We start from the raw sequence: 19,555 nt of genomic DNA, 5'->3' as shown, positions 1-19,555 counted from the left end.
TAAAAAGGGCCAATAAGCACAGGAAAAGGTGTTTGACATCATTAGTCATCAGAAAAATGCAAATCAAAACCACAATGAAATACCACTTCACACAAACCAGGAGGGCTAGAATCGAAAAGTCAGAGAATAACAGGTGTTGGAAAGGAGGACGAGAAATTGGAACCCTCATACACTAATGGAGATGTAAAATGGTACAGTCATTTTGGAAAACAGTCCAGTAGTTTCTCAAACAATTATACATAGTTACCATACAGCTGAGCAATTCCACTCCAAGGTATATACACAAGAGAACTGAATACCCAAAAACTTACACACGAATGCTTTCCACAGAATATACTCATAACAGCCAACAGGTGGAAAAAATCCAAATGTATATCAATGGACAAATGGATAAACGAAATGTGAAATAGTATTTGGCCATAAAAAGGAATGAAGTACCAATACATGTATGTACCTTGAAAACACTGTTAGGTGAAAGAAACCAGTCACGAAAGACCACATATTACATGAGTCCATTCATATGAAAATCCAGAGACAGAAAGTAGATTAGTGGTTGCTTAGGGCTGGAGAGGCTGTCATAGGGAGCAGAGAATGATAACTAATGGTTACAGGGTTTTTTTTCGAAGTGATGAAAATGTTCTAAAATCAACGTGGCGATGGTCACACATATCTGTGAATATACTAAATACTACTGAACTGTACACTTTGAATAGTTATTTGAATGGTAAATTATATCTTAATAAAGCTTTTTTTAAAAAAAAATTCCAAGCATTTTTAAAAAGGAAAACATTACAATTCTTTCTTGAAAGCACACATAACATTAAACTAAAGCCTGACAAAGACTGTACACAAAAAGAAAACTACAGACCAACTTCCCAAGACTAGCAATACACAATCAATTTCTCATACTGGGATAAATTGCAAAATATTTAAATGTAAAAAATGTGAACTGTAACTATAAATCTAGAAGCATTAAAGACTACACTGATAAATTCAACTATATAAAAACAAAAAAAGATCTACACAGCAGAAGTCCCCATAAATAAAGTCAACAACAGACAGACAAACGGGGAGGAAAATCTCTGCAAATCATGAAACACACACAAGGCTTGCTAATTATCCTGATATAATAAAATTCCCAGAAATTGAGAGAAAAATACCACAGTAGAAGTATGGACAATGAATACAGACTGCACACAAAAAATAAAATACAAAGGGCTCTCAAACATAAAGAGTGTTCACAAACTCACTCTAGATATGAGAAATGAAAATAAAACAACACAGAGAAAATGAAATACTTAAGTATAAATGTAACAAAACATGTACAGGATTTGTACACTGAGAACTGTGAAACACTGATGAAAGTGAAAGAAGACCTAAATGAATGGAGTGCCACACTCTGTTCATGAACTGGGTAACTCAACACAATGTCAATTCTTCCTAAACTCATCTAGAAGCTTAATGCAATTCCTAGGAAAATCCCAGTAAAGTTTTACTACACACAGATACATTTAATCTTAAATTTATATAGAAAGGCAACAAAACTAGAAAAGCTAAAATAATTTTGAAATAGAAAAATAAAGTGGAAGGAATCACTCTATCTACATTAGAGCTTCCTATATAGCTATTATAATCAAGATAGTATGGTACTAACAGAGAGACAGACACAAAGATCAATGGAACAAATGGAGTACCTAAAAATAAACCCACACAAATATGCCCAACTGATTTCTGACAAAGATGCCAAAGCAATTCAATAGAGTTTGATAGCCTTTTCAACAAAGGGTGCAAAAGCAATTACATCCACAGGCAAAAAAAAATTAACCTTGACCTAAACCTCACACTTAATTATATAAAAATTCACTCAAAATAGATTATGACTTAGATAAAACTATAAAACTTTTAGAGAAAAAAATAGGAGAAAAATGTTAAAACCTAGAGCTATGCAAAGTTCTTTGAATTGATACCAAAGACATGATCCATAAGAGGAAAAACTGATGATAAACTAGACTGAATCAAAATCTAGTATGAGTGAACAATCCAGAGCTACTAGTGGGACTTTACTACTAACATATTCCTCCTATAACTATGATGGTTAGACTTCTTAAGCAGTCATGGCATAAGACTCTATAATTGAGGAACTTAAGACAGATGGGGAAAATAGCGTTAGAAGACTGAGGTTTTTGAGTCAATCTAGAAAAGCTTTTATAAGCATTTTCACATGGAATAAAAGAGAATCCAGACAACATAATAAATATATAATATCATATAGCCACACTAGATTTTGCATAATTAACTATACCTTGTGCTCACTAGAAATTTTTTAGTATCTCCTACCCCTGCTGTTCAAAAGAGATGATTAAAAATTCATTTTTGGAATAAGACAAGCATTACCCTGATACCAAAACCAGATAAAGACACCAGGAAAAAAAAAAAAAAAAAGAACTATAGGCCAATATTTCTGATGAACATAGATGCAAAAATCCTCAACAAAATACTAGCAAACTGCATCCAACAATACATTAAAAAAATCATTCACCACCATCAAGTGGGATTTATTCCTGTTGCAAGAGTGATTCAAGATTTGCAAATCAATCAATGTGATACATCACGTTAATAAGAGAAAGGATAAGAACTATACAATCATTTCAGTAGACGTAGAAAAGGCACTTGACAAAGTATAACATCCATTCATGGTAAAAGCCTTCAACAAAGGTTTAGAGGGAACATACGTCAACATATTAAAGACCATATATGAAAAACCCACAGCAAACATCATACTCAATGGGGAAAAACTGAGAGCTTTCCCCCTAAGGTCAGGAACAAGACAAGGATGTCTACTCTCACCACTTTTATCCAACATAGAACTGGAAATCCTAGCCACAGCAATCAGACAACAAAAAGAAACAAAAGGCACCTAAATCAGTAAGGAAGAAGTCAAACTTTCATTATTTGCAGATGACATGACACTCTATATAGAAAACCTGAAAGACTCCAAAAAAACCTGCTAGAACTAATATATGAAGTCAGTAAATTCACAGGATACAAAAAGAGAAATCTGTTGCATTTCTATACACCAATAATGAAGCTGCAAAAAAGAAATTAAGAAACAATCCCATTTATAATTGCACCCAAAACAACAAGATACCCAGGAATAAAACTAAGCAAAGAGGTAAAAGAGCTATACTCTGAAAACTGTAAAACACTGATGAAATTGAAGATGACACAAAGAAATGGAAAGACATTCCATGTTCATGGATTGAAAGACCAAATATTGTTAAAATGTCTATACTACTCAAAGCAATCTACGCATTTAATCCAATCCCTATCAAAATACCACCAGCATTTTTCACAGAGCTAGAACAATCCTAAAATTTGTATGGAACCACAAAAGACCCTGAATAGCCAAAGCAATCGTGAAAAAGAAAAGCAAAGCTGGAGGCATCACAATTCCAGATTTCAAGTTATATTACAAAGCTGTAGATATCAAAACAGTATGGTACTGGCTCAAAAATAGAAACACAAATCAATGGAACAGAAGAGAAAACTCAGAAATATACCCACAAATCAATTAATCTTTGACAAAGCAGGAAAGAATATCCAATGGGAAAAATAAAGTCTCTTGAACAAATGGTATGGGGAAAACTGGGCAGCAATATGCAAAAGAATGAAACTGGACCACTTTCGGGGTGCCTGGGTGGCTCAGTTGGTTAAACATCTGCCTTCAGCTCAGGTCATGATCCTGGATCCTGGGATTGAGCCCTGCATCAGGTTCCCTGCTCAGTGGGGAGCCTGGTTCTCCCTCTGTTTCCCCACTGGTGCTCTCTCTCTCGCTCTTTATCTCAAATAAATAAATAAAATCTTAAAAAAAAAAAAAAAAGAAAGAAAAAGAAACCGGACCACTTTCTTACACCATACACAAAAATAAATTCAAATGGATTACAGACCTAAATGTGAGACGTGAAACCATAAAAATCCTAGAAGGGAACACAGGTAGTAACTTCTCTGACATTGGTTGTAACAATTTTTTTCTAGATATGTCTCCTGAAGCAAGGGAAACAAAAGCAAAAATAAACTTGGGGACTACATCAAAATAACAGGCTTCTACATAGTGACAGTGAAGGAAACATCAACAAAACTAAAAGCTATGGAATGGGAGAAGATATTTGCAAATGACATATCTGATAAAGGGTTAATATCCAAAATATATAAAGAACTTATAAAACTCAACACCTAAAAAACAAATAATCCAATTAAAAAAAGGACACAAGACACGAACAGACATTTCTCCAAAAAAAGACATTCAGATGGCCAACAGACACATGAAAAGATGCTCATCATCACTTATTCTCAAGGAAATGCAAATCCAAACTACAATGAGGTATCACCTCACACCTGTCAGAATGGCTAAAATCAAAAACAAGAAAGAATTGTTGGCAAGGACCCTCATGCACTGTTGGTTGGGAATGCAAACTGGTGTAGCCACTGTGGAAGACAGTATGGAGGTTTCTCAGAAAGTTAAAAATAGAACTACCCTATGATGTAACAATCGCACTATTGGGTATATTTACCCAGAGAATATAAAAACACTAATTTGAAGGGATACATGCACCTCTATGTTTACTGCAGCATTATTTTCAATAGCTAAACTATGGAAGCAGCCAAAGCGTCCATTGATAGATGAATGGAGAAGGAAGATGTTCTTCCTTGTGTGTGTGTGTGTGTGTGTGTGTTTGTGTGTGTGTATACACACAATGGAATATTATTCAGCCATAAAGAAGAATGAAATCTGGCCATTTACAACAACATGAATGGAGCTAAAGAATATAATGCAAAATAAGTCAGTTGGAGAAAGACAAATAATGTAGGGTTTCACTGAAATGTGGAATTTAAGAAACAAAACAAATGAGCAAAGGGAAAGAGAGAGACAGAGGGGGAGAGAGAGAGAGAAACTTAGAAAGAGACTCTTAACTATAGAGAACTGATGGTTACCAGAAGGGAGGTGGGTGGGGGGGATGGGTTAAATAGGTGATGGGGATTAAGGGGTGCACTTATTGTGATGAGCACCAGGTGATAAGTGGAACTGTAGAACCACTATATTGTACACCTGAAACTAATACAACACTGTTTGTTAACTAACGAATTAAAATAAAAACTAAAAAGAAAGAAAGAAATCCTGTCATTTGCAACAATGTGGATGGACCCTGAGGGTATTATGTTAAGTGAAATAAGACAGAGAAAGACACATACTGAATGATCTCACTTACATGTAGAATCTTAAAAAAAACAAACAAAAAAAGGACTCACAGATACAAAGAATACTGATGTTTGCCAGAGGCAGGTGGTGGAGGGCTGGCCAAAATGGGTAAAGGTGGTCAGAAGGTATAAACTTCCAGTTATAAGATAAATAAATCCTGAGCATGTAACCTACAGTATGGTGACTATAGTTAACAATACTGTACTATATTTGAAAGTTGCTTAGAGAATAAATCTTAAAAGTTCTCATCACAGGAAATGAAATGTTACTATGTGTAATAATGGATGTTAACTAAATTTATTGTAATCATTTTGAAATATATAAAGAAATCATTATGTTGTACACCTATAAGTAATACAATGTTTGAGATATGTCAGTCATATCTCAAAACTAGTAATAAAATGTTCCTATCGAAAAACAAATCTGAAAATGTCAGCATCTTCAAATGCTTCTTTTACCACCAAATAAAGTCCAGACTCATTGGAGGAAGAAAAAAAGCCATTTCCATTTCTTAAAGATATTAAGTATATTGAGAGTCTTTTTAATTTCCCTGTGTTCGAACCCCCATCTTACTTGCTTTTCTATTCAATACTTTTATGATTCAGTAACTTACACTAATTGACTCCTACTTCTGAGTTCCCACTGTGCTAGAGATGCTTTCAATAAACTCCTAAATTATTATTCCACAAACTTCTTCATTGTACACAATGTCTTACAATCTTAGCACCTCTGCTCATACAATTTTATGCCAAATTCATAATATAGCATTCTAACATAAAACTCTCCAGACTAATTTTTCGACTGCCTACTTTCTATAACCCCAATGCATCCAGAGTATAATTTTAAAATCTGGGTTTGCTTCCTCAGCTTCCTTATCTCCCTGGAGAGTTCATTGAAAATAACTGTTCCTGCTGAGCAAATTGCTTTTTTTCTCATTTCTATTCCCAAGCTCCAGTTCTTTATATAAGTATTTCCAACAGGAGACTCTCAAAACGTATTTTGGAATTAAAACTCTGGTGCTTGAGGGAACTGTATATCCATATATACTCACAGTCTTCAGAGAAGTAGTGACTAAGGAAGAATTACATCTTATAAACATTTTCCAGTTACCTGACTCCTGTTTGATTTGAATGGTAGGCTTGATACCAGGTGGCAAAGGAGATTGCTGAGGCTGTTGCTGATGAGATACTGGAGCAGGCTGGGCCACCTGTTGCTGGGTCTGTTGCTGCACTTGATGTAACTGCTGCTTAGGAGACTGTTGATGCTGTTTAGGAAACTGTGCAAGAATCTGAGTTGGGGCACCTACTAAACTTTTGGGGGAAGGAAGTCTGGTTGATGCCATTTTGATCGCTGATGTAGATACGCCTGTAGAAGAGTAGGGGGAAAGAATTTAATAGTAAAGCACAGTTAAAGCTACTTCTTGTAGTAGATGATAAAGACTAGGTAAATCAATAAAAACAATGATTAAGCACCTGTTAAATGTCATACATAATATGTGGTATTTACATATTTGACATACAGTCCTCAAACTTTGAAGGAAGGTATCATTGCTCTCACACTCAAAAAAATTGATTTTCCCTTGGTGAAAGTTAAGAGTGAAAGATAAAATAACAGGAAGGATACTCACTTGTCTCTCAATAAATTTTCTGTTGGAAAAGACAGGTTCTAAATGTGAATAATATAAGAACACAGCAAACTAAGTTTTGAATCTTATTTGTAATACATTTTTGAAATGAATTGAACTTTTCAGGTTCCAATAAGTCAATTTAAATAAGGCAAGAGAAAATATTTCACACTGAAACATTCATCTTTTGAACTATTCAGCATGGCAAAGTAGCTTTTCTAAATCTCATTTCTGATGATCTATAAATTAAAGTCATTTCTTGAGAACTCTAACTGGGTCATTAAGTAACCTGTGAAAAATTACAAGTGGGCATACTCAATACATCCATAGCAAAACAATTCTAATGACATATGGAATTAAGACATTGCTTCTCAGGGCAATGCTAATATTAGCAGCATGCATAGGTAAGGAGTATCAGTAACTTCCACTAAAGATGTACGAGTTTGAGAGAAATTCTTCCCTCTCCCAGATATTTCCTCAGTAATTTTCTTATAATTCTTCAATAACAAAACAGGACTATTATCTATAAATGATTTAATTTTCCTAACCTGGAATATAACTCATCAACTTTTTGAGCACTGCTGAAATGAAATGAAACTCATAAATTAATAGCGCAATTGTCAAATTCTTAGACTATTTCATACCTTCTTCTTCCCTACCCTTCATTATGAACAATTACATTGCATTATAGAAAAAATTTTAAACAATATCACATTCCTATCTAAAATGTTCTGGAGAATGATAAAGATGGAAAAGAAACCTTGAGAAGTCATTCTGATTCCCAGGGGCCTCAGCTCCCCCATCTGTTGAATTTTCCTTGCCCTATAGGTCTCTAAGGGTTGCTGTGTGGATCAGGTAAAATCATAGACTGAGGACTACTTTGAGAGACAAAAGGTGTAATCAGAATCACCGGGAGGGCTTACCCACATTACCTACACATTCTCTCACCTCACCCAAACCCAACCCTCTCCAAATACTAGTATTTGACATGTCTGTGTTATACTGCTTAGTTGTGCTGAACAAGATTATCTCTGGAGCCCCGTTTGGCACCAACATTTTATGACTCAATGAATATAAAGTTTTATACAAGTGAAAGATATTATTTTTAAACTATTTAAAAGCTCTAACCTTTATACTAAATTTATAATGAATTCCTGCATTGAGATAAACTCTGTACATGGTAAACCCCCTCTGTTCTCCAAATAGTTCTTTATAGTAAAAGTATGTGATGTAAAAGCAGTCAGGATAACTTTAGAATCTGAGAAGTATGTCCAAATCATGCCTTCAACATATAAACACATTAACAGCTGTATGATCTGACTGAAGTATTTAATCTGAGTATTTGTTCATTCAGTAAAAATTTACTGAGCACAAACTTTATGCTAGATCCTTGGGAAACTATATTGTATCCATGAAACTGTCCTTACCCTCAGAAAGGTTACAAGAGAATATAATCAAATGATTATACAAATCTATTATTACAAACTGTAATGAAAGCTATTTCTGTTTTAACAAGTGAAAGGTCCTCTTCCTTTTGCCCTTTGTTTCCCAAACAATTCAGCACTAAAGTTGTCAGCTGGTGCAAAGCAAGATGAACAACTAGGCAGCTAAACAGAAGAGTGGCTTAGCATGAAATGTCAGAGCCCACTGCAGAAACAGGGCTAGCATGGAAATCAGAGTAAGATGAGGAGGGTGTCCATGCTGGGAAACTCAGGAGACAGCACGCATGTAGAGTTACAGCCCAAGTAAGACAGAGAGGAGTTCCCTGAGTGTGAGCTACCTAACAAAGAGTCTCAAAGCTTGAGCAGAATGTCCACTGGAAGGGGTGGCTAAGGTAGTATCAGAATCCAAAAGAAAGGAAAAGACCTTCTGGGTGGGAGGGCAGCCTGTCATAGGTGTTAGAGCTGAGAAGGGTGAGACTGGCATCCATGCAGAAGGGTGATGTGGGGAGAGTGTCAGAAACAGGTGGGGTGAATATGATCCAGCAATTGCACTACTGGGTATTTACCCCAAAGATACAAAAGTAGGGACCCGAAAGGGTACGTGCACCCCGATGTTTATAGCAGCAATGTCCACAATAGCCAAACTGTGGAAAGAGCCAAGATGTCCATCAACAGATGAATGGATAAAGAAGATGTGGTATATATATACAATGGAATATTATGCAGCCATCAAAAGGAATGAGATCTTGCCATTTGCAACGACGTGGATGGAACTGGAGGGTATTATGCTGAGCGAAATAAGTCAAACAGAGGAAGACATGTATCATATGACCTCACTGATATGAGGAATTCTTAATCTCAGGAAACAAACTGAGGGTTGCTGGAGTGGGGGGTGGGGTGGGAGGGATGGGGTGACTGGGTGATGGACACTGGGGAGGGTATGTGCTCTGGTAAGCGCTGTGAATTGTGCAAGACTGTTGAATCTCAGATCTGTACCTCTGAAACAAATAATGCAATATATGTTAAGAAAGAAAAAAAGAAGAAGAATGTAGCAGGAGGGGAAGAATGAAGGGGGGGAAATCGGAGGGGGAGAAGAACCATGAGAGACAATGGACTCTGAAAAACAAACTGAGGGTTCTAGAGGGGAGGGGGGTGGGAGGATGGGTTAGCCTGGTGATGGGTATTGAGGAGGGCATGTTCTGCATGGAGCACTGGGTGTTATGCACAAACAATGAATCATGGAACACTATATCTAAAACTAATGATGTAATGTATGGGGATTAACATAACAATAAAAAAATTAAAAAAAAAAAAAAAGAAAGAAACAGGTGGGGTGACGCAGGAGTCCGCAGGATGTCAGAGCTGAGTGGAGTGAGAAAGGCATCTGCATGGAGATGGGGGCACGAGCAACAACAACAGACTGGTTGCATACCGGGGAACTGATAAAATAAGTAAATAAATGAAAGATAATGGAAGTTAGGTTTTTCACTATCAAAGAAGGGAAAGGAGAAAACTAGAGTTGTCTGATTGAAATTAGATATATGAGTATGAACCCACAGTTTTCATTATATAGAAATAAACATAGATATAAATATATGTGCGTATAAATGTACACACATAACATAGCAGTAGCATATCTAGTACCCAGATTCTAGCTAATTATTACTTTCCACTAAAAGGAATCAGGGTTCCTTGGGAAAATGGCTGATCCCAGGGCTAGAGTAGGAAGAGTACAAGATGAGCTTGGTAAATATAAAAGAATTTTTACTCCTCTTTTGTTATGTCTTTAACAGGAAATTGACTGTTTAAAGCAAAAATAATAGCAGTGCAATGTGGGGTTTGTAACGTATCGAATTAAAATGAAGGACAACCATAGCACAGGATGAGAGAGAGAAAACAGAAGAGTACTATTGGAAGATTCTAACACAATATGGGAAGTGGTATATTACTTCAAGACAGACTGTTACAAATTAAAAACGTATAATGTAAGCTCTAGAGCTGAGTTCTCAACCAAGGGCAGCTTGCCCCTCCCTACTTCCAGCGGTGGCAATCACTGGAGACGTTTTTCATTGTCACGACAGGGGCTATGGCTACCAGTATCTAGTAGTAGGCAGAGGTGAGAAATGCTATTAAATGTCCTATAATATGCAGGTTAGCCCCTCATAGCAAATAATTATCTGGCCCAAAATGTCCATATGTGAAGGTTGAGACCCAACTCTAGAACTATTTCAAAAGTATAAAAAAAAAGTATACACACACACACAGACACACACACACACACAGCTAAGAAGCCTGTAAGAAGCCAATGGAAGAGATAAAATGAAATCCCTTTTTTGAAAAAATCAATAAATCCAAGAGATGAGAAAAGAGGGAAAAGGAAACAAAGAACAGAGAGGATGAATAAAAAACAATTATCAAGATAGTAGAACTTGAATTCAATCATACTGATAATTACATTAAATGTAAATAGACTCAGTAATTCAATTAAAAGGCAGAGATGGTCACGGATTTAAAAAAAGTAAGCTTTAACTAGATAATGTTCATAAGAGATACATTTTATTTATTTATTTTTTTAAAGATTTTATTTTTAAGTAACCTCTATACCCAACGTGGGGCTCAAACTTACAACTCCAAGATCGAGTCGCATGCTCTACTGACTGAGCCAGCCAGGTGCCCCAAGAGATGCATCTTAAACACAAAGGACAGATGGGTTAAAAGTAAAAGGATGAAAAAAGATGTATCATGCAAACACTAATTATAAGAAAGCTGGATGGGGCGCCTGGGTGGCTCAGTCATTAAATGTCTGCCTTCGGCTCAGGTCATGATCCCAGGATCCTGGGATCGAGCCCCGCATCGGGCTCCCTGCTCAGCCAGGAGCCTGCTTCTCCCTCTCCCACTCCCCTTGCTTGTGTTCCCTCTCTAGCTGTCTCTCTCTCTCTGTCAAATAAATAAATAAAATTAAATAAAATCTTTAAAAAAAAAGAAAGAAAGTTGGATGGCTACATTAATATCAGAAAAGGTAGACATTAAAACAAGAAGTATTACCAGAGGAAAAAAGTAATGCTTTATAAAAAGGACGTGACTTCATCAAGAAGAAACAAAAGTCAACTATACTTCACTAATAAAAAAATTTTTTTAAAAAGACAACAATCCTAAATGTGCATGCACCCAATAAGAGATCAAAATACATGAGACAAAAACTGACAGTGTTGAAAAGAGAAATGCACAAGGCCGCAGTTATAGTTGAAGATTTTTACACTCCTCTCTCAGTAACTGATATTACAAGTAGACCAAAAAAAAAAGATTAAAAAAAGGTATTTGAACAATTCTATTAACCAATTTAACCTCATTGATAGGTACAAGACCAAATAAAAAAATCAATTCTTCTAAAACCATTTACTAAATAATCTAATGCAGTATATACTCTTAGTTGCTTGGTTAATTTTCTTTCTCCTCTGCCTTTTGTCCTTTCTAACAAAAACCCATTTTCTCCCCTCAAAAGGATCGACCTTCCTGGGTACTGCCATTTATTTTTTGGAGAGCCCCAAATCAGCCCTAGAGGGCAATTTCCAACTGATCTAAGCCAGTCATGATGGCTCCATTCCTCTTACCAGGGACTAATTTAGGTTGGGTTTATGACACAGTTGTGGCCAACAAGACATAAGATCCTTTTCCTGGGAACTTCTGGGAAAGGTATTCTCTTTCCTAAGAGAGACTCACAAAAGGGGACTGTCTCTTCTTCCTGTGCCCGTTGTCATATCTGGATGCAATACATGAAACTGTTGCACTCATCCTGCAACCATGATGTGAGCTACCTCAGAAAAAAGCTGACACACCAAGGAAAGCCTAGAAGAAACTTCTTGATGGCTCCAGTGAGCTACTATTTAACTTAATTGAACTTCTCTGCTTCCGGACTTTTGGTTTTATGAGATAATAAATTTTCTTATTAAAAACAAATTGCTCAGTCAGATTTATGTAAAGTTATTCAATTACTTATTGAATTTGCAATTCAAGTTATATATTAATAACCCAGGGCTAAACATCTGAATGCCAAAAGAATATAGGCTACAGTGAATACCACTGAAGCAAACATAATAGGCCATATTTGGAGAAATTAAATACAGTTCAGGCTACATTGGTAATTCTGAATAAACATGAACTACTTGGAGTTTTAACATGAGCCCCAAGGAAAGAATGAAGCCCAAAACACACTAAAAAAAAAAAAAAGTCATATAAATGAAGGGGAAAGATCTGTAACTGTAAGAATATTACCTGTGTTTTGTCTTATAGAGATTAAAGGAAAAAACCAGGTATTAAACAACTGACTGGTTAAACAGTATGCTATTCAAAAATTTTCTTAATCCTAGAAATTATACTCCCTCCCCCCAATTTTTGTAAACAGGAGGAACAAAGACTTAATAGTGGACACATACTAGTAAAATATTCTAAGATGATATAGTTCAGGGAACTAAAATACAACTTTTAGCAACCTCTACTAAAAAAACTCCATCCCTCGGGGTGCCTGGGTGGCTCAGTTGGTTAAGTGTCTGCCTCTGGCTCAGGTCATGATCCCAGGGGTCTTGGGATCAAGCCCCACATGGGGCTCCCTGCTCAGTGGGGAGTCTGCTTCTCCCTCTCATTCTCCCTCTGTGCTCTCTGTCAAATAAATAAATAAAATCTTAAAAAAAAAAAAAAATTCATGGAGTACTTATAAAAAAAAAAAAATTCCAACCCTCTGATTTGGTAATCCTGCTCCTGAAAGCCAGTCCTAAGAAAAGAGAGGGCTCAATTAAATTCACAAAGATGTTTGCTATAGGTAAATCTATAATATCAAAATTGAGAAATACTCTAAATACCCAACTTTGAGAGAATTTAATAAGCTGCAATAGTAATAGAAATATTAAATAGCATTGCAGATAATTAGGGTAATTTAGAAAAATAGAATGTTTTATGAAAAAGTATGATACCAAACGGAATATGGGTTTTTTATTCCAAATACATAAAAAGGCATTAATACATAAAATGGAAAGTGCTATTGTGATACAGTGGTGGGATTACTGATGGGCTTTTGTTCTCTACAATTATTTAATACTTTAAGGTTTTAAAAAAATTTAGGTGCTAAATGAGGACCACATTTGAATTGACAGGGTTGGGGGATTTAATAAGGGAAGGATTTCATGAAACAGAAATGGAAAATGGGAACTGCATTCAGGGAGAGCCTAAAGAAAATCAATATAGTGAAGAGAACAGGAGTATTTAGTGGATACAATTGAAAGCAATATGTTACTCAGGTTGAAGTAGGGTCAAGGAGGGAAAATAAAAGGTCAGTGGAAGACAGACTCAGTATTGGGTAAATAATTTATGACATCCACAAAAGAATATAAGGAGAAGAATGACATGAAAGATTTCTCTCACCAAAATATGAGAAAAGACAATGGCAACAGGATTTATCTGAGAAATAGGTAGAATAAAAAGTAGAAAGGTCACGGTAATCAACCTCTGTAATGAACAATAGCCTATTATCTGGCTTATGCGGAACAGGAAGAGTCACACAGATTTAAGAGATAACAAAAAAAGCTACGCTATCTACAGGGGGAAAAAGGGGAGGAATCAAATATGAAGCAGTCATCTTTTTTTTTTTTTTTAAGATTTTATTTATTTATTTGACAGAGACAGCGAGAGAGGGAACACAAGCTGGGGGAGCAGCGGAAGCAGGCTTCCCATGGAGCAGGGAGCCTGATGCGGGGGCTCGATCCCAGGACCCTGGGCTCGCTACCCGAGCTGAAGGCAGACACTTAACGACTGAGCCACCCAGGCACCCCATGAAGCAGTCATCTAATAAACAATTTCCTTCTATGCACATAAAGCACATTTCAACTACCAACTTCCTTTTGTATTACCAGCACCAGACCTACAACCACCAAATTAAAAATGATCTCTTCCAAACACTAAAGTGCACAGTGTGTATGTGTATGTTACTTTTCATCAAACAAAAAAAGAAAACATATGTACATATGTACTTACATATTTAAAAAACATAAGGATAAATAAAAAACTAGTTAAAGGAAAAAAAAAGGTTACCAATCAGGGAAAGACAAAAGAGGGTATAAGAATTGCAAATCAAAGATAGACTTCTCAGAACACACCTTGTTTGGTGGATTTGACTTTGGAAAATGAACTTTTATGCAATTATAAATTAAATTAAGTAAAAAAACTTTAAATTGCCATCAGTAAAAACAAAACATAATGACGTAAAGTAACCTAACTGTATACCAAAAGAGCTTAACTACAGGGAAAAAAGTTTATTTCAAGTAACTTTAAAATACAGTAATTTGACTATATATCCTTAGTGAGAATACCCTGAGAGCCAAAAGAACCATAATAAAATCTTAAATTCTGTTCAATAATCATACTGTTAGTCATCATATTGATTCTGTTATTCTGAAACTATTATATGTTACAGGATAAATCAATATATAACTTTATTAATTGTTAGAAACCAGGATTTTCAGCATAAGGAGAATAAAGATACAATTATATAAACAGAAAAACAAAGAAGTAAAAACCCATAATTCTAAATGGGAATTGATAATATAAGTATGAACTGATGATGTATTTCCTCCTCAAAAAAAGGGGGACTCTAGTTCTGTCCAGAGAAAAGATTTAGAAACAATGACCAATCCAATAGCAATGACCATCCCCACAGTGCCCAGACTGTGATATCTAAACACCATTTCTCCCTAAGAAATCAGGGCTCCTTGAAAAAATGTCTAACTCCAAATCTGGGGCAGAAAATGTATGAACCTAGAACATCTTGTCATATCACAAAATAAGGACTATTAAGGACTAATGTGGTTGTGTCAAAAGAATTTAGGAGCCAACTTCAAGAATTTAGGAGTCTCTTCAGAGACTCCCACTGGAATGTACGGGAAAATCTGAGCACCAAAGGAATATCTGCAATAAATTAAACAGATATCAAAAATCTTAATAATATGGAGAATAAAATTTTACTGGTCACTGAACTCATTAACTGAAAACATATAAATAGAGGGAAATACTCAGGCATTTATCCTGCTTTTTCTATATGAACTATACCTCAGAGTAACCAATGGTAATAAGGGAAAATTCTTCTTTAAGAATTCCACCTAATAAATGAAGAAAATAAAGATAAAATTCATTTTGCAACTACCAATGAAATAATGACCTAGGCAAAGACTATCAATAGCTATTAAAACAGTTGGTAATACTTGCACCTATTGATCAATGTTAATATCATTAAAGAGATAAATCAGACATTATGTGCCTCCTAAAGAGATGCAACAGCAAGTACACAATACCACTTAAAAAATATTCAATCCCAGGGAGCCTGGGTGGCTCAGTCAGTTAAGTGTCTGACTTCAGCTCAGGTCATGATCTCAGGGTCCTGGGATCGAGCCCCACTCAGGGGGGAGTCTGCTTGTCCCTCTCCTTCTCCCTCTGCCCCTCCCCCCGACTTGTGCGCGCTCTCTCTCTCTCTCTCAAAAATAAATAAATCTTTGAAGAAAAAAATGTTCAATCCCCCATCTCCAAAAACAATCAGACTTAAATCTGATCAAGCTTCTTGATTTAACTACCAGTTTTATGGAAATACATGGAACAGGATAACTTGTAAAACCACACCATGGGGATAAAAATCAGTAAAAACTAGACTACGGGAAAATCTCATGAAAAATGATGGATTTCTTCAACAAATAAATTGCAAAGGAAAAAAAAAGAAAAGGAAGAGAGACTTCTTAAGTTAAAAAAGACATAACCCTATCAATCAATGTGTGGACTTTGGATCCCAATTAAAAAAAATTTTTTTTATGCATGATCAAGGAAACTTTGATAGGAACTGAATATTTTATTATATCAAGAAATTATTGTTAAAAGTTCTAGGTGATAGTGGCATTGTGAGTTGCGATTTTTTTTTTAGGGATACATACTGAAGTATTTATAGCTGAAATTATGTAATATCTGGGATCTGCTTCCAAACATTCCAGGTCAAAGGTGTGTGGAAGGAAATAGTAGGTATAGATAAAACAAGACTGATCATATATTGCCCATCCCTGAAGCTGGGCAATGGGCTCATGGGGGTTCATTTTACTGGTCTCTCTACTTACATATGACTGGAATTTTCCATAATAAAAAATGTTTTAAATCATCCTTCAAACTTTTATTTTTTAAAGATTTTATTCATTTATTTGAGAGAGAGAGAAGTGCAAGCAAGAGAGCATAAGCAGGGGGAGCAGCAGAGGGAGGAGAAGTAGACTCTCCCCTGAGCAGGAAGCCTGATATGAGGCTCGATCCCAGGACCCCGAGACCACAACCTGAGCTGAAGGCAGCCGTTTAACTGACTGAGCCACCCAGGCGCCCCTAAATCATCTTTTAAACTTTCAGATGACAAACTCAGAATAACCATTCTAATCGGTAGAATTTTAAGAATTCCCATATTCGACATATTAAGGGGTTCCTTTTCCTTCCCACAGCATGAGCCAACCATACACCCCTCCTTTACCTTTGGAACCATCTCTATATTTATAAACATGGAATCACCTACCAAGTTACTGCCATTAAGACTCTTCCCCCTCTAACACCAGCTGCCCCTACAAGAATAACCAGAGACAGATACATCAACTCTTAAATAGCCTGTCTCTAGTCCCAACAAAGCCCACACTGAATGCCCTTCTCCCCCAGTTAGCCACACAGAAGCTGCTACAGGAGCCCTATAGTCAGAATGACAACTCTGGTCTGTATATTACTGCTTCCACTAACATTTATCTTTTTTTAAAAGGAATTGCCTTAATTTTTTTTAGGACTAATATAATAGCTAAATTAAATATCTCAAACAAAGACTCAAAAAGAATCATATAGTTTCCCTGAGTTTCTGCATTCATGAGTTTATTATTATAGCTCTCATGCTCTATTGAATTCCAGTGAATTTCCAAGAAATCTCTGCGATATCTTGTTCAGTGCCCCTATAACTACTTGAAGCTCAAAAAGATACAGGATACTAAGAAGCAAAGGAGAAAATAGGGAAGTCCTAAATTCCCAACAGTTTCAGAGAATACCTAGAAAAAATAGTGTGAAAAACAGAAGAATGGAATATTCATTTTGCCTAAAGATATTTCATTAATAGTGGGGCGCATGGGTGACTCAGTCCGTTAAGCATCTGCCTTAAGCTCAGGTCACTGCATTGGGCTCCCTGCTCAGCGGGGAGTCTGCTTCTCCTTGTGACCCTACCTCTGCTCATGCTCTCTCTCTCTCTCAAATAAATTTAAAAAAAAAAAAAAAAAAGATATTTCATTAGTAGCCAAGAGAAATACCCCTTTTACCTCAAGTAATAACATCTTCCGTTGGAAGAACAGTAATCTTTCTTTCTTTCTTTTTTTTTTTTTTAAGATTTTATTTTATTTATTTGAGAGAGAGAGCACAAGAGGGGGTAGGGTCAGAGGGAGAAGCAGACTCCCCACTGAGCAGGGAGCCCGATGCGGGACTTGATCCTGGTACTCCGGGATCATGACCTGAGCCGAAGGCAGTCGCTTAATCAACTGAGCCACCCAGGTGCCCAGAACAGTAATCGTTCTAATAGTTCAATAAACTTCAACAAACTGTGTGATGGGTACTGAAAGGGAAAAATAATTATCACTGGATGATAGTTTTTTTTTTTTTTTTTTTAAGATTTTATTTATTTGACAGAGACACAGCTAGAGAGGGAACACAAGCAGGGGGAGTGGGAGAGGGAGAGAAGCAGGCTTCCTGCCAAGCAGTGAGCCGGACGCGGGGCTCGATCCCAGGACTCCGGGATCATGACCTGAGCCGAAGGCAGACGCTTAACGACTGAGCCACCCAGGCGCCCCTGGATGATAGTTTTGATACAGGGGTCACTCAGGTAAGGAGAGAGGTGGCCTTTCCTTCTCTCACCTTCAAATTTTAAAATGGTGAATTTGGATCATGTTTGCAACCAACATTTTCAACAGACTTTCTGTATAAAAATTATTTCTATTTTTACTAATACTGTATTAGTTTACTGCTGTGCAAATAGAAAAGTTAGAATGTTTTTTTTAAAAAATTACTTAAAGTAACAAATAAAATTTCAAGCCTGCTATTTTCCTGTCCTTGATTGAGACATTAAATAGGTATTAGAGCCAGAAAATGACAAATGCTTTCACATCCCAGCATTAGGGCTGTAGAGTAAAGGAATACTGACGGCGTCGCATCTACGTAGCCTCTTCTTTGCCTACAGTTACACAGAACACACTAAACATTATTAAAACAATGGTGAAAAATACTTGTGTTTTCCTGTTCTAGTGCTTGTGTTCACTACTAGTTCCTAAACTAGGATACTTTCAAGTTCCACTCTATCTTTAGCTATGTAAAATTCAATGAAAACTAATACTAAGTCATGTTCTATTGTCTCTATGCTCCCTTTGATAGACTACAACCATGAGTATGATTTCTGTACAGTACATACTTCTCTCCCATCCTCATCTTAAGGCTCACCAACACTGGGAAGAAGATTTCTGACAGTGTGCTATCTGCCTTTCACAGGGAGGAACATAAAGATATGGAAGAGAGCTAAACTTATTTAGGCTAACATGGAACTGAGATTTCCACATTTCCTTTCCTCTGGAATTACTAAGCAGTGATTGTTCTTCAGTTCAGCCTTAGTTCTCTTAATATCTCCCATCATCCACCAATACAGAAAAACTTAGGGAGACTGAAGAAAAGGTGAATGACATGTCCTTGAAATCATCCTCTTCCTCCTGCTTATCATTGGGTAACTTACTCTGAAGAGGTTGTATACTTAATGTTTCCCCTAAGAACCTTGAGTAAAATATGGTTGACTCGAACAACACAGCTTTGAACTGCATGGGTCCATTCATACACAGATTTATTCAATAAATACAGTACAGTATGAGAAATGTATTTTCTCTTCCTTACAATTTAGGTAACCTTTTCCGTTCTCTAGCTTACTTGATTATAAGAATATGGTATACGATGGATACAACATACAAAATATATCGATTGTTACTGGTAATGCTTCCGGTCAAAGTAGGCTATTAGTAGTTAAGTTCTGGGGGAGTCAAAAGTTATATGTGGATTTTCAACTGTGCCAGGAGTCAGTGCCCCTAACCCCTATGTTGCTCAAAAGTCAATTGTAATTTCAAGTTCCTCATTTAAGAATTTCATTAGGGGGGCCTGGCTGGCTCA

At 36.3% G+C, this 19,555-nt stretch overlaps 1 protein-coding gene across 11 annotated transcripts in view; it reads right to left on the bottom strand.

The window, feature by feature from the left end:
* Window positions 1-19,555, bottom strand: part of EMSY (EMSY transcriptional repressor, BRCA2 interacting) — a 100,276-nt gene that overhangs the window by 52,785 nt on the left and 27,936 nt on the right. For all 11 annotated transcript variants that reach the window (XM_036082839.2, XM_036082842.2, XM_036082845.2 and 8 more), the window contains one exon: window positions 6,368-6,622. In XM_036082839.2, the coding sequence (XP_035938732.1) occupies window positions 6,368-6,622 (255 nt within the window). The remainder of the gene's footprint in view (window positions 1-6,367; window positions 6,623-19,555) is intronic.

This window comes from Halichoerus grypus, chromosome 11 (genome assembly GCF_964656455.1).
Source record: "Halichoerus grypus chromosome 11, mHalGry1.hap1.1, whole genome shotgun sequence".
Taxonomy (NCBI): domain Eukaryota; kingdom Metazoa; phylum Chordata; class Mammalia; order Carnivora; family Phocidae; genus Halichoerus; species Halichoerus grypus.
Note: the sequence above shows the minus strand (reverse complement) of the source record. Positions and strands in the feature narration are given on the sequence as shown.